At 47.6% G+C, this 16,105-nt stretch overlaps 1 protein-coding gene across 1 annotated transcript; it reads left to right on the top strand.

Annotated features, from left to right (window-relative positions):
• The first annotated feature begins 526 nt into the window (after nt 1–526).
• On the top strand, nt 527–12,982 carry nrn1a (neuritin 1a). The gene is made up of 3 exons (XM_055653823.1): nt 527–966; nt 7,707–7,851; nt 12,647–12,982. The coding sequence occupies exons 1-3, from the start codon at nt 912–914 to the stop codon at nt 12,870–12,872; spliced, it is 426 nt and encodes a 141-aa protein (XP_055509798.1). The 5' UTR covers nt 527–911; the 3' UTR covers nt 12,873–12,982.
• Nucleotides 12,983–16,105: the final 3,123 nt, after the last annotated feature.

The raw sequence follows: 16,105 nt of genomic DNA, 5'->3' as shown, positions 1-16,105 counted from the left end.
CTCCATCTCTCCCTCCCCCTCTCCCTCCTTCTCTCCCCCTCTCTCTCCCTCATTCTCTCCTTCTCTCCCTCATTTCTCCATCCTTTTCTCCCTCTCTCCTTTCTTCTCTTCCCCTCTCCATCTCTCCCTCCTTCTTCTCTCCTTCCCTCACTCCCTTCTTCCTTTTTCTCCCTTCTCCCCCCCCCCCTCCTTCTCTTCCTTTCCCGTTTCTCTCCCTCGTCCTCTCCTCTCTCTCCCTCTCTCCCTTCTTTCTCTCTCTCTCCCTCTCTCTCTGTCTTCGCTCTCTCTCTCTCTGTCTCTTTCTCGCTCTCCCATCCTTCTCTCCCTCCTTCTCTCTCTCCTTCTCTACTCTTGCTCCTTCTCTGCATCTCCCTCTCTCCCTCCTTCTCTCCTTCTCTCTCCCTCTCTCTCTCTCTCCTCTCTCTCTCCTTCTCCCTCCCTCTCTCTCCTCTCTCCTCTCTCCCTCCCTCTCTCTCTCTCCCTCCTCTCTCTCCCTCTCCTTCTCTCCCTCTTCTCCTCCCTCTCTCTCTCCCTCTCTCCCTCCCTCTCTCTCTCTCTCTCTGCCTCTCTCCCTCTCCTTCTCTCCCTCCTTCTCTCTCTCCCTCCTTCCTCCTCCCCCTCCCTCTCTCCCTCCCTCCCTCTCTGAACCCTGGTAAGACTCATATAGTAACCAATACGTCAGTGTGTTGCGTGCCCCGCCAAGCTAGACTCCCCCTCCCTCCCTCTCTCCTTCTCTCTCTCTGACACAGATAGGAAGCGGTGAAGCCTCCCATTCCAGCTCGGCGCTGCCATTCTTGCGGCGCCGCCACTTGTTGGACCATCTGCAATGAACGGCCTCCGCTCACATCCTTGCAGATAACCAGGCGGCAAGGGGCTTCCATCCATCCGCCAATGGTTTTACTAAACCTAGGATGGGATTTACGTTGAACGGAGTGTACCTTGTGCTAATTCTCGGCGTTCAGCTCGGTGAGTGAGTGAGTGAGTGAGTGAATGAGTTTCATCCGTCCTCGCCGCCGCTGCGCCGTCCACTTGCCCGTTGCCCGGTGACCGACAGATAGACTCTCTCATCTCTCCAAAAAATAACTACCGGCGCATCTGCAGTTCCCTCCAAGTCTCCCTCTAAACCCTTTCCTATCCATGTACCTGTCCAAATGTCATTTTAATATTATTATCCTTCCCGCCTCGCCGACCTCCCCCGGCAGCTAAATATATGTATATATATGTGTGTCTATGTGTGGGTATAATGGGAGATAGATATATATATGTGTGTGTATGTGTGGGTATAATGGGATATATATATATATGTGTGTGTGTGTGTGTGCGTATGTCTGGGTATAATGGGATATATATGTGTGTGTGTGTGTGTATAATGGGAGATATATATATATATATATGTGTGTATGTGTGGGTATAATGGGATATATATGTGTGTGTGTGTGTGTGTGTGTGTGTGTGTGTGTGTGTGTGTGTGTGTGTGTGTGTGTGTGTGTAATGGTGTGTGTGTGTGTGTGTGTGTGTGTGTGTGTGTGTGTGTGTGTGTGTGTGTGTGTGTGTGTGTGTGTGTGTGTATAATGGGAGATATATATCTATATGTGTGTGTGTGTATGTGTGGGTATAATGGGAGATAGCGATCGAGAAATACTGCTCAAATTCCCCGAAAATTCTGATTCTCCGGGCTGGCTATAAATATATACATATTTAATATAAATATAATATAAATATATCCGTATATAAATATATACATTTAGAATATAAATATATATTTGATATATTATATCACTGAATACATTTTATATATGTGTATATATCTATATATATATATATATATGTATATATATATATATATATATATCCATATGTGTGTGAGTGTGTATCCATATGTGATGTGATATATATATATATACGTATATATATATATATATATATATATATATATACATATATATATATATCACACACAGATATATATATATATAGAGAGAGAGAGAGAAAGAGGGGGGGGGTAGGAGATTTGTATTAATATTTGTATAATTAGTCCGGAGATTCAGAATGCAACTATTTCAATCGAGCTAATTGCGGTGTTGATCTGTCCGTAATCCATTTCAATCTCCTCTGTACGAAATCAAGTCTGCGGTCCGAAGATTTTCTGTTTTATTCGTTTCGTTCAGTTGGGACAAATTTGTTGGCGATAACGCAATGAGGGGAGCGAGAGTGAGAGAAGGGGAGAGGGGCAGAGAGAGACAGAGAGAAAGAGAGGGGGAGCGAGGGAGAGAGAGAGAGAGAGACAGGGAGAGAGCGGCAGGGAGACAGAGAGACAGAGAGAGACAGAGAGAGAGAGAGAGAGAGAGAGAGAGACAGAGAGAGACCGAGAGAGAGAGAGAGAGAGAGAGTGAGAGAGAGAGAGAGGCAGAGAGGCAGGGAGAGATAGAGAGAGGCAGAGAGAGATAGAGAGGGACACAGAGGGAGACAGAGAGAGAGAGACAGACAGAAAGACAGGGAGACAGAGAGAGTTGTAGATGGTGGCGATAAGGGTTGTGTGGGTGAGTTGGTGGGGACAATTGTTTGGGGCTGGGAATTGTGCGGTGCTGGTGCCCCAGTGAAAGGATAGATAGCGCGGGGTGGCTTTCCCGGCGAAACCCGCACAAAATCTCGCCTCGCTCGATAGAAAGAGAAACAATCCTCCTCTCCCACTTTTAGAGGAATGACATCTGCTATTTTTGAAACACCGTGTCGTTTTACCAGGAGACCAAAAAAAAAACCCTTTTTGTGTTGTTTAAAAATGTCTTTCCCCAAAATAGCGAGGCATCGCCCCATAATTGGGCGATTTTTGTCTTTTCAATTTAGTCTTCCTCCAACCGGGTATCAAAATTTCATGAACCAACCCTTCACAAGAAGATATTGCAGTCATGAAAAATATATTAATGAGGCAACGATTTCTCTTTGCACACATAATGTTCGCGGCGACCACATCTAATATTCACGCGTTAAGAAGAGCCTGGATTCCAGTCAGATGTAGGAACAGTCAGAGGTAGAAAATTAGCAGGGATTTATGTTTTACAATGAGAGAGAGAGAGAGATCCGATATAATATTCGCGCTTTGAGCATCGATTCGAATTAGGTTTGGAAATGATTGGAGCTGGGAAAGGAGGAGAGGGTTTTTGTGTTTCACAGAGAGAGGCAGATCCGAGATAATATTCACGCTTTAAAAGATATTCGGAGATACATAATTATTCGTGTCGAGTTGAACAATTTGGGGAGTTTTTTTTTATACAGAGGGAGAGAGAAGAGTGTGTGTGTGAGAGAGAGAGGGGAGAGAGGGGGGGGGGGGGGATAGAGATAGGGGGGGGGGAGAGAGAGACAGGGGGAGAAAGAGGGAGGGGGGGAGGGAGAGAGGGAGGGAGAGAGAGGGAGGGAGAGAGAGAGAGAGGGAGAGACAGAGAGAGAGGGAGCGAGGCAGAAAGAGAGACAGAGAGAGAGAGACACAGATGTCGGTATGTTATAGGGAGAGGGAGAGAGAGAGAGGAGAGAGAGAGAGAGATAGGAGAGAGAGAGAGATGGAGAGGGAGAGAGAGAGAGAGGAGAAAAAGCTCAGTGACCAAACAGGCAAGCCGGCAAGTGTGGAAATTAAATTTGCACATTTTGAATATGGTTTCCAAAGTGAGAGGGCAAGTTCCAAGACATAGGGACATACAGACCGAGAGAGAGAGAGAGAGACAGACAGGCACAGAGAGACACAGAGAGACAGAGAGGGAGAAACAGTGAGTGAGAGAGAGACAGACACAGAGAGACACCGAGGGAGAAACAGAGAGAGAAATAGAGAGAGAGCGATGGGAATACATTTAACGAGGATTAGGGATTTTTGACTTAACGAATAATTTTCAGGGAGTTCGTAAGAATATTTTCTATTTGTGGGATTTTGTTTGTAATTGTGTTTTTCCCCTGTCAATGCGCTGGACTCGGGGGTTACAGTCGCCCAGCTGGTTTTATTCGGGTCTCGGCTATTTTTTTTCCAGGGGAAAGTGATTGATACTAATCGAACCCTTTTACTGCGTCGCGATCCGCGCCGTTCCCATACATAATTCATTCAAAATATCATCTTAATTATTTGTAACGCCGGCACCCACATAACCAGCCTAGGGCACCCGTGTAAATTATAGATGGGTCCCCGTTACTGATAAATTCATCACAATATTCCGGAGAATGTGGGAGGATTTTTATTTTCGTTCATGTTGTCTATTGACCGACCGACCGACCCCAAAACATGAATTGGTTTAAAAATTTTTTTTTAATGTAATTTGAAAAAAATAACTTTATAGGCATGAAAAAATACATCGTTATATTGCCAAAGTATAAAATATAACATACATATTTAAAACGCATAAATATAAATCCAAGTATACAGTGCATGTATAATTTCTGAAATATTTTTATACATTTAACATATATTTCAAGAGAGAGCTAGATAGGGCTCTTAAAATTAGCGGAGTCAGGGGATATGGGGAGAAGGCAGGAACGGGGTACTGATTGGGGATGATCAGCCATGATCACATTGCATGGCGGTGCTGGCTCGAAGGGCCGAATGGCCTACTCCTACACTTATTGTCTATTGTCTATTAATATTTAAATATTTGTAAATATTTATCTACTGCCACGGTTTGAATATGATTTAAATAATGATTAAAATATGATTTTGAATCCTGTTAGGGATTAGCCGTGGGCATATCTTAAAGAGGTGAGGAAAGGGACTGGTTTAAACCGAAGACAGACACAGGATGCTGGAGTAACTCAGCGGGTCAGGCAGCATCTCGGGGGAGAAGGAATAGGCGACGTTTCGGGTCGAGACCCTTCCTCAGACTGAGAGGGAAGCGAGAGATAGAGACGGCGATGCAAAGAGATAGAGAACAAACAAATGAAAGATATGCAAAAATATAAGGTAGCGGTGATTAAGGAAAATTGTTTCTTCAGCGTCGAGTGAGAAGGAACTGCAGATGCTGGTTTAAACCGAAAATAGACCCGCTGAGTTTTTACTCAGCGGGTCAGGCAGCATCTCTGGAGAGATGGGGATGGGTGAGGTTTCTGTTTCGCCTTGAGAGCGGATTGGGGGGGGGGGGGGGCAGTCTGAATACGGACCCCGACCAGAGACATCACCCGCTCCTTCTCTCCAGAGATGCTGCCCGTCCCACTGAGTTACTCCAGCATTTTGTGTCTATCTTGGGTTTCCGACCGAGCTCGCTGAAAGGCGTTTCATGCGCCGACGTGTACGAGCCGCGCCATATGGCGCTGGCTGGCTTCAATCTCGACTGCTCAATCCTGTTAGGAAAGCCATCCTTGTCCGGGAACCGCGTAGTGATAAATTAACCCCCTCCACCCCCACTCCCCTCCCCCCAAAAAAATCCAACTCCGACCATCTAGATGTAGATTGATAAGTGATCTCAGATGACACGTACACGTCTGTTTAGAAACAGCTTGGTGCACGACACTTCGCTCTTTGCCCATGAACCTATATTGAATGTTACAATCAAAATCATCCGTCTCTGATCTGTGCAGAGGTGCAAGCGAGGGATACATGGCAGTGGGTAATTAGTTAAATATATATTAAAACTAGAGGGATCTCACTCTCAGTAAAACACCGTTGAACTGATTGTCACAGACGGCCGCGGAGGCCACAAGTCAGTGTGGCAATATTTTTTTTTAAAGCAGAGATGGGCAGATTCTTGATTAGTACGGGTGTCAGGGGTTATGGGGAGAAGGCAGGAGAATGGGGTTAGGAGGGAGAGATAGATCAGCCATGATTGAATGGCGGGATAGACTCGATGGGCCGAACGGCCTAATTCTGCTCCTATCACTCATGAACTGATGAATTTATACTCGATTGTAATAGTGTATAATTTTTTCACTGGCTGGATAGCAACCAGCGCAAGGGGAAAGCTTTTCACTGTACCTCGGTACACGTGACAATAGACTAAACTGACTCACTAACTCATTAAATCGAAGATGGTGCTCCAGTGCTGCCGGAGTAACTCAGCGGGACAGGCAGCATCTGTGGAGAAGAGGCATCGGTGACATTTCGGGTCGAGACCCTTCTTTTTAGACGCGGGCTTTGACAACTAAATCCCGCGCAGCCTCCACACCCCGAACCGCGCTGGCAAAACGCTCTTCACGGATGTGTTCAAAGTATATTTAGTGATTCGGCCACTGGGAAGATTTCGTTCACTACAAAAATTCAAGAGAGAGCTAGATAGGGCTCTTAAAGATAGTGGAGTCAGGGGATATGGGGAGAAGGCAGGAACGGTGTACTGATTGTGGATGATCAGCCATGGTCACATTGAATGGCGGTGCTGTCCCGAAGGGCTGAATGGCCTACTCCTGCACCTATTGCCTATTGTCAGCCTTAGGCCAAGTCTACTCCGCCATTCAATCATGGCTGATCTATCTCTCCCTCCTAACCCCATTCTCCTCCTGCCTTCTCCCCCTAACCCCTGACACCCGCACTGACTAATCAAGAATCTATCTAAGGCAGACAAAAATGCTGGGGAAACTCAGCGGGTGAGGGAGCATCTATGGAGCGAAGGAACGGGTGACCCGAATTGCAGTTCTCAGCATTGTGGCGCATCAGTTCACCACAGGAACAGGCCATTCGGCCCGCAGTGCCTGTGCCTGACATGGAGACCCGAAACATCACCCATTAACTTCGCTCCACAGATGCTGCCTCGCCCGCTGAGATTCTCCAGCATTTCTGTCTACCTTTGGTTGTCCCGGCATCTGCTGTTCTTTCTTCAGAGCATCAGTCATGATCACATTGAATGGCGGTGCAGGCTCGAAGGGCCGAATGGCCTATATCTATCTATCTACCTATCTATCTATCTATCTATCTATCTATCTATCTATCTATCTATCTATCTATCTATCTATCTATCTATCTATCTATCTATCTATCTATCTATCTATCTATCTGTCTATCTATCTATCTATCTATCTATCTATCTATCTATCTATCTATCTATCTATCTATCTATCTATCTATCTATCTATCTATCTATCTATCTATCTATCTATGTATCTATCTATCTATCTCTATCTATCTATCTATCTATCTATCTATCTATCTATCTATCTATATCTATCTATCTATCTATCTATATCTATCTATCTATCTATCTATCTATCTATCTATCTATCTATCTATGCATGTATCACTAATCTATCTCTGCCTTAAAACAATATCCACTGACTTGGATTCATTCCCTGCATGTCCAAGTGCCTGTCTAAAATCTGTAACTGCACTGCCCCGAAGCCACGGCATGGTCTAACTACCGCAAGAGTTGATAATTACAATGAAGTCCCGCGGGATACAGATTTATCAACTGGTTAGAGGCGCTCCACAGTGTAGTGAGAAGCGGGTTGTTGAAGCGGGTATATGGTGCATTATTCCGCTCTTGAAACTTACTTCAAACCCGCCCCCACCTCCACCGACACTCCCCTCCCCACAACCAGTCTGAAGCAGTGTCCCGAGCAGAAACGTCACCTATCCATGTTCTCCACAGACGCTGCCCGACCCGCTGAGTTACTCTGCGTCTCTCAACTCTATGCTGTCGGAGATGAAGGTTGTGTTGTCACTGATTAGCCGGCGTGTGTGTGAATGGACGCGTGTGTGTTTTATTCTTACTGACCCCCCCCCCCCCCCCCCCCTCTCTCTATCTCCGTAGCCTATCTGTTCCGCAGTGTGCGAGCCGTGGGGAAGTGCGATGCGGTTTTCAAAGGGTTTTCCGACTGTTTGCTGAAACTCGGGGACAATGTGGCGAGTTATCAACAAGGCGTCGACGACAAGCAGAACGTCAAGACCATCTGCTCGTAAGTATTGGCACTACACACTCACACACACTCACACCCACACTCACTCACACACTCACTCACACTCTCACACACCCACACTCACACACTCACACACACACACACACACTCACCCACACTCACACACACACACACTCACACTCTCGCACACACACACACACACCCACCACACCCACACACACACACACACCCACACACACACACACACACACACACACACACACACACACACACACACACACACACACACACACCACACACACACACACTCACACTCACACACACACACACACACACACACACACACACACACACACACACACACACACACACACACACACACACTCACACACGCACACACACACACTCACACACACACACACACACACACATACACACACACACACTCACACTCTCACACACACACACTCACACACACACGCACACACACACACAGTCACACACACACTCACACACACACATGGATCACGTGCAGGCAGAGGAGAGTTGGTCTTGGCATTGTGTTCAGCACGGACATTGTGGGCCGAAGGGCCTGTTTTGATGCTATACTATTCTGTATTCTATCGGGCGTTCACGGTGGCGCAGCGGTAGAGTTGCTGCCTCACAGCGCCAGAGACCCGGGTTCGATCCTGACTACGGGTGCTGTCTGTAGGAAGTTTGTACGTTCTCCCTGTGACCGCGTGGGGTTTCTCCGTGTGCTCGGGTTTACAGGCTAGGATACTGAAGTGTACTTTGAACCCGTGCCTCTTGATATGAATAACTCTCCATCTATAATCAATAAGATATAATTCATCCTAGCAAAACCACGAGCCATTTTAAGTGGAATGGAACGAACTGCAGATGCTGGTTTAAATGGAAGGCATTTGACCTTGCCACCACAGCGGTCTGTTGGTGTGTTACCTGCCTCAACTCTCTCCTCTGGCATTATTCATTGATTTATCAGGGATTCATGGATGAGTAGAAAGAGTGCAGGGAAGACGTGTAGCATCATCTGTCCATGTTCAGCAGAGATGCTGTGTGTGGCAAGGACCTGCAGATGCTGGTTTAAACCGAAGATAGACACAAGAACACGAGCCACTTTTTCTCACAGGGAGTTGTGAGTCTGTGGCATTCTCTGCCTCAGGAGGCCGGCTCTCTGGATGCTTTCAAGAGAGAGCTAGATAGGGCTCTTAAAAATAGCGGAGTCAGAGGATATGGGGAGAAGGCAGGAACGGGGTATTGATTGGGGATGATCAGCCATGATTACATTGAATGGAGGTGCTGGCTCGAAGGGCCAAATGGCCTCCTCCTGCACCTATTGTCTATTGTCTATTGTCTATATTCCGCTTGGGTAGTTTACATCCCAGCGGTATGAACATTGACTTATCTAACTTCAGATAGCCCTTGCTTTCCCTCTCTCTCCATCCCCTCCCCCTTCCCAGTTCTCCCACAAGTCTCACTGTCCCCGACTACATTCTATCTCTGTCCCGCCCCCTCCCATGACATCAGTCTGAAACATAGAAACATAGACAATAGGTGCAGGAGTAGGCCATTCGGCCCTTCGAGCCTGCACCGCCATTCAATATGATCATGGCTGATCATCCAACTCAGTATCCTGTACCTGCCTTCTCTCCATACCCCCTGATCCCTTTAGCCACAAGGGCCACATCTAACTCCCTCTTAAATATACCCAATGAACTGGCCTCAACTACCTTCTGTGGCAGAGAATTCCACAGATTCGCCACTCTCTGTGTGAAAAATGTTTTCCTCATCTCGGTCCTAAAAGATTTGCCCCTTATCCTTAAACTGTGACCCCTTGTTCTGGACTTCCGCAACATCGGGAACAATCTTCCTGCATCTAGCCTGTCCAACCCCTTAAGAATTTTGTAAGTTTCTATAAGGGTCTCGCCCCGAAACGTCGCCCATTCCTTCTCCCCAGAGATGCTGCCTCACCCGCTGAGTTACCCCAGCACTCTGTGTCTACCTTCGATTTACACCAGCGTCTGCAGCTCCTCTCTGCACATTATTATCTATTTTGTAGCTTATACAGAACCTTCGTGGTATGCAAGATGCACGCATGCGCACACGCCTGAGTCACAGCCTGTAAATCATCGCCTGATCTTCAACATACCAAAGATACGCGCGTTTGAAAGTGTTTCCTTGTCTGTTTAATCTTTTACAACATTGCAGCTGTCATATACTTTCTCGTTGATTAATTCGTTGCCATCCTGTTTCGTGACACGATCTGGAATAGATGTTAATGTAACATTGACTCGCCACCGGGTTCTCGTTCAAATCCCAACCTCTCCGGCTGGTTTGAAGCGCCTATGTGTCGCTGTGATTATTGAACAGAGTAGTACAGAATAGGAGCAGGCCCTTCGGCCCACGGTGTCCGTGAAGGGTGACCCGAAACGTCACCTATCCATGGGTCCTGACCCGAAACGTCACCTATCCATGTTCTCCACAGATGCTGCCTGACCCGCTGAGTTACTCCAGCACTCTGTGAAACGTCACCTATCCATGTTCTCCACAGACGCTGCCCGACCCGCTGGGAATATATTAAGCCGATGCCATAACACTTCAGTTTAGTTTAGTTTAGTTCATAGATACAGCGCGGAAACAGGCCCTACGGCCCACCGAGTCCGCACCTCCCCGCACACTAACACTAGGGATAATTTACAATTATACCAAAGCGAATTAACCTGCAAACCTGGAGTGTGGGAGGATACTGGAGCTCCCGGAGAAAACCCACGCAGGTCACGGGGAGAGAACGTACAAACTCCGTACAGACAGCGCCCGTACTCAGGTTGGAACCCGGGTCTCCGGCACTGGCAGGCAGCGACTCGCTGATGCCTCATCGGGAACATGGAATAGTGGAGGGGGGGGGGGGGGGGGGGGGGGGAGACGATTTAAGTCATTCACATAGAGGGTGGCGGGTGTATGGAACGAGCTACCGGAGGAGGGGGTTGAGGCAGGGACTATCCCAACGTTTAAGAAACATTTAGACAGGTCCATGGATAGGACAGGTTTGGAGGGATATGGGCCAAACGCGGGCAGGTGGGACTGGTGACGCTGGAACATGTTGGCCGGTGTGGGCTAGTGGGCCGAAGGGCCTGTTTCTACTCTGTGTCAGTCTGTGACTATAACTCGCTTTGGGAGCTGTGGAGTTGCCAGTGTTGTTGATGTCACCCGCCCTGTGTTCAAGAGATTTAGCTCTTAGGGCTAATGGGATCAAGGGATGTGGAAAGAAGGCAGGAACGGGGCACTGATTGTGGATGATCAGCCGTGATCATATTGAATGGCGATGCTGGTTCGAAGGGCCGAATGGCCTACTCCTGCACCTATTTTCTATGTTTCTATATTTCTACGCATCTATGTCTCAATGTCTCTATGTTTCTGTGTCTCTGTGTCTCCGTGTCTCCGTGTCTCTGTGTGTGTCTATGACCCTGTGTCTCTCTGTCTCTGTGTCTCTGTGTCTCTGTGACTGTGTCTCTGTGTGTCTCTGTGTCTCTGTGTCTCTGTGTCTCTGTGTCTCTGTGTCTCTGTGCCTCTGTGTGCCTCTGTGTCTGTGTCTCTGTGTCTCTGTGTCTCTGTGTCTCTGTGTCTCTGTCTCTCTGTGTCTCTGTGTCTCTGTGTGACTGTCTCTGTGACTCTGTGTCTCTGTGTCTCTGTGTCTGTGTCTCTGTGTCTCTGTGTCTCTGTGTCTCTGTGTGTGTCTGTGTCTCTGTGTCGCTGTGTGTGACTGTGTTTCTGTGTCTCTGTGTGTATCTGTGTCTATGTGTCTCTGTGTGTGACTGTGTCTCTGTGTCTCTGTGTGTGACTGTGTTTCTGTGTCTCTGCTCTGTGGCTGTGTGTCTCTGTGTCTCTGTGTCTCTCTGTGTCTCTGTGTCTCTGTGTCTCTGTGTCTCTGTGTCTCTGTGTCTCTGTGTCTCTGTGTCTCTGTGTCTCTGTGTCTCTGTGTCTCTGTGTCTCTGTGTCTCTGTGACTCTGTGTCTCTGTGACTCTGTGTCTCTGTGTCTCTGTGTCCCTGTGTCTCTGTGTCTCTGTGTCTCTGTGTCTCTGTGTCTCTGTGACTCTGTGTCTCTGTGACTCTGTGTCTCTGTGTCTCTGTGTCCCTGTGTCTCTGTGACTCTGTGTCTCTGTGACTCTGTGTCTCTGTGTCTCTGTCTGTCTGTGTCTCTGTGACTCTGTGTCTCTGTGTCTCTGTGTGTGTCTCTGTCTCTGTGTCTCTGTGTCTCTGTGTGTCTTTGTGTCTCTGTGTCTCTGTGACTCTGTGTCTCTGTGACTGTCTCTGTGTCTCTGTGTCTCTGTGTCTCTGTGTCTATGTCTGTGTGACTCTGTGTCGATGTGACTGTGTCTCTGTGTCTCTGTGTCTCTGTGTCTCTGTGTCTCTGTGTCTCTGTGACTCTGTGGCTCTGTGACCCTGTGTCTCTGTGACTGTGTCTCTGTGACTCTGACTCTGTGTCTCTGTGTCTCTGTGTCTATGTGTCTCTGTGATTCTGTGTCTCTGTGTCTCTGTGTGACTGTGTCTCTGTGTCTCTGTGACTCTGTGTCTCTGTGACTCTGTGTCTCTGTGTGACTGTGTCTCTGTGTCTCTGTGTCCCTGTGTCTCTGTGTCTCTGTGTCTCTGTGTCTCTGTGACTCTCTGTGTCTCTGTGTCTCTGTGTCTCTGTGACTCTGTGTCTCTGTGACTCTGTGACTGTGTCTCTGTGTCCCTGTGTCCCTGTGTCCCTGTGTCTCTGTGACTGTGTCTCTATAATTTCTGTTTCTGAACTGGTCCCCTCTGTTTACTCAGATACTGGAACGAGTTCCACGCCTGCGCCACCACCGCATTGGCGGACTGTCAAGATGGAGCGACGGATGTTTGGGAAAAACTCAAACAAGATTCCAAAACCCTGGATTTCGAGGGTAGTTTGTTTAACCTTTGCGAGAAAAATAACTCGGCGAACACAATAATTCTCCAGTATTCCACCGTCGTTCTTTTAACGTTGTCCGCCTTACTGACTTGGATTATTCTCTAGGAAGACAGGCGGCGTCGAAGCACACTCACACTCACACTCACACTCACACTCACACTCACACTCACACTCACACTCACACTCACACACACACACTCACTCACTCACACACACACACTAACTCACACACACTCACACACACTCACACACACTCACACTCACACACACACTCACACACACTCACACACACACTCACTCACTCACACACACACACTCACACACACACTCACACACACACACACTCACACACACTCACACACACACACACTCACACACACACACACACACACACTCTCACACACACACACACACTCACATTCACACACACACTCTCTCTCTCACACTCACACACACTCGCACACACTCACACTCACACACACTCACACACACACACTCTCACACACACGCTCTCGAACACACACACACACACTCTTACACACACACACACACCCACACACACAAACACAGACTCACACACACACTCACAAACAGCCACACGCGCGCAATCGCACAAGTACACTTACACACACATTTACACAGTCACTCGCCATCACAAATTTATACGTACACACAGTTACACACGCACACCCCCCACAAAATTATACACGTTCCATACACGAACTCACACACACGCGTATACACGCACACACACGCTCAGACGACACACACACAAATGCACACAAGCTCACCCACACTTACACACGCACACACACACACAAATGCACACACACTCGTACACAAATGCACACACGCTCACACACAACACATACACTCACACACGCACACACACACACACACGCATTGCACACACACACACACACACACACACACTTACACACGCACACACACACACACACACCCGCTCACGCACACACAGTGCGTGGATCTATAATCATTTGAGAAGGACTGGACCACGAGAAGTATTTGCTGGAGCTGGAAGTATCTCTGTTCTTCGTGCGTTTTGTTTTGACACAACAACGACGACGACAACAGCAAGAACAATAACAAACAGCAACAACTGACCCCGGCTACGTGGTATTTGCCAAAATGTTACGGAGGAGCGATGGGCGGTAAAAAAAAAACCACACACACACAGACAGAACAAAGACAAACAAACAAAAAAAATCATCCGATCAAGAACAAAAACAAACCCAAGATGCAAAACGGGAACCCTAAAATTGGGATTAAACTCAGGAATGGTCGCCGTGGTCCAGTCGGCGCCGGCAAGGGCGAGCGAGGGCGAGCGATGGCGAGCGATGGCGAGCGAACCAGAGAGAGAGATGGAGACAGAGAGAGAGACAGAGAGAAGCAAAAACGCAACATCCACTCCTTTGTTTTTAGTGCGACCCTCGACCAATAATCTCATCTCCACCATCTACGTTCTTGTCCCACTGCCACTTATCTACCCCCGTGAGAATTCAAGTCTACACTTTCACCGGAACCCATGGCACCGCCCTCAATCTTCGACACAACGCAACTCTGTGTGTGTGTGTGTGTGTGTGTATGTGTGTGTGTGTGTGTGATCGAATCCAGAATGAGGTTTTGAACTCAATTCTCACTATTGGGTGCGACTCTGATTTGTTACGTATTGTTGTAAAGATATATATATATATATATCCATCTCCATCAGCCTTTTTATTTTCCTTTCATTTCTTTCTTTTAAAATATATATCTATAAATAATAAATATATATGCTGAGTTATTTTTGGATGTCGCTTGCAAAATAGATCACAAAAAGGTCTTCAATGTATCTCAAACGAAACGATATGAGAATCGATCAATATTTTAAGAGATTTAACTTCAAAAAAAAAAAATATTACTCGCAAACCTGCAAAAAAAATAATAAAAATTGAACCAGAGCTACATATCCAGAAATAAATGAAATATATAATAAGTTGGTGTCTTTGAAATGAGAGTGTAGCTTGTTGTATGAACGAGTGTTAAAGGGAACAGTATTAAACAGATCTAACACATACTTTTGTTCCTAGAATAAGGTTTTACTGCTGTCGCGCGATTTTGTATTAATATTATGTCTTGGGAATATCCACATCCCATGCGCCTGTCGTCGGGAACAGACGGCGTTGCTCCATAATTGATAAGGCAGAGTGTCCAGGCGGCAGCTCTTTGGGATCGATGTTAGACCGTGCTGGTGCAACGTGTTGTGAGGACGAGTTTCGTTTAAAAGGTGGGGTTGGGGGTTGGGGTGGGGGTGGGGAGAGGAAAGAGGGACAGAGGGGGAGGGAGGGGGACATGGAAAGGGGGGAGGGGAGAGAGATAGGGGATGGAGAGAGGGGAGAGAGGGGAGAGAGGGAGGGGAGAGAGGGAGAGGGGGAGGGGAAGAGGGAGAGGGAGAGAGGAGAGAGGGAGAGAGGGGGGAGAGAGGGAGCGAGGGGGAAGAGGGAGAGAGAAGGTGAGAGGGTGAGAGGGGAGAGAGAGGGGGGGGGAGGGGGAGAAGGAGAGAGATAGGAGAGAGAGAGAAAAGGGGAGGGGGGCAGGGAGAGGGGGAAAGAGACAGAGGATGGAGAGAGACAGGGCGAGATCGGGGAGGGAGAGAGAGGGAGAGAGGGGGAGAGGGGGAAGAGAGAGAGAGAGAGGGGGAGATGAAGAGGGAGGGGAAAGGGAAAGGTAGAAGGAAAAAGGGAGGACGGAGAAAGGGAGAGAGCGAGAGAGAGAGATAGAGGGGGGGGGGGGGAGGCAGCATCAGCGCGAATGGAACAGGCCCAACGGATCAAACGGAGATCAGATCGTAGATCTGTTATGGAGGGAGAGAGATCGCGGGATAACTCATTGATGTTCCCAGTAACGGAGACGAGTGCAGCACGTAAATTATTTTTTTAAAACGTAAATTTATTCCGTAAACTCATTCTCAGTTCTCCTGGGTGCTTTCAATAGAACGGCTTAAATTGTGTGAATATTTCCCCGTTCACTTTGGCTTTGCCAACGCTATTGGTGTTGGCGCCGACTTTGTAACGCGCGGTGAGCACAAGATGATAGACACAGGGAACTGCAGGTGCTCGTTTACAACAACAACAAACAAAAAAAACGACACAGAGTGCTGGAGTAACTCAGCGGGTCAGGCAGCATCTGTGGGGAACATGGATAGGTGACGTTTCGGGTCGGGACCTTTCTGATATCTGATACAAAAAAAACGTCAGAGCACTTTCTAATCTTCGTGTTTAGAAAGACAATAGACAATAGACAATAGACAATAGGTGCAGGAGTAGGCTATTCGGCCC

This window comes from Leucoraja erinacea, chromosome 2 (assembly GCF_028641065.1).
Source record: "Leucoraja erinacea ecotype New England chromosome 2, Leri_hhj_1, whole genome shotgun sequence".
Classification (NCBI taxonomy): Eukaryota; Metazoa; Chordata; class Chondrichthyes; order Rajiformes; family Rajidae; genus Leucoraja; species Leucoraja erinaceus.
This window is presented reverse-complemented; position numbering and strand designations above follow the sequence as displayed.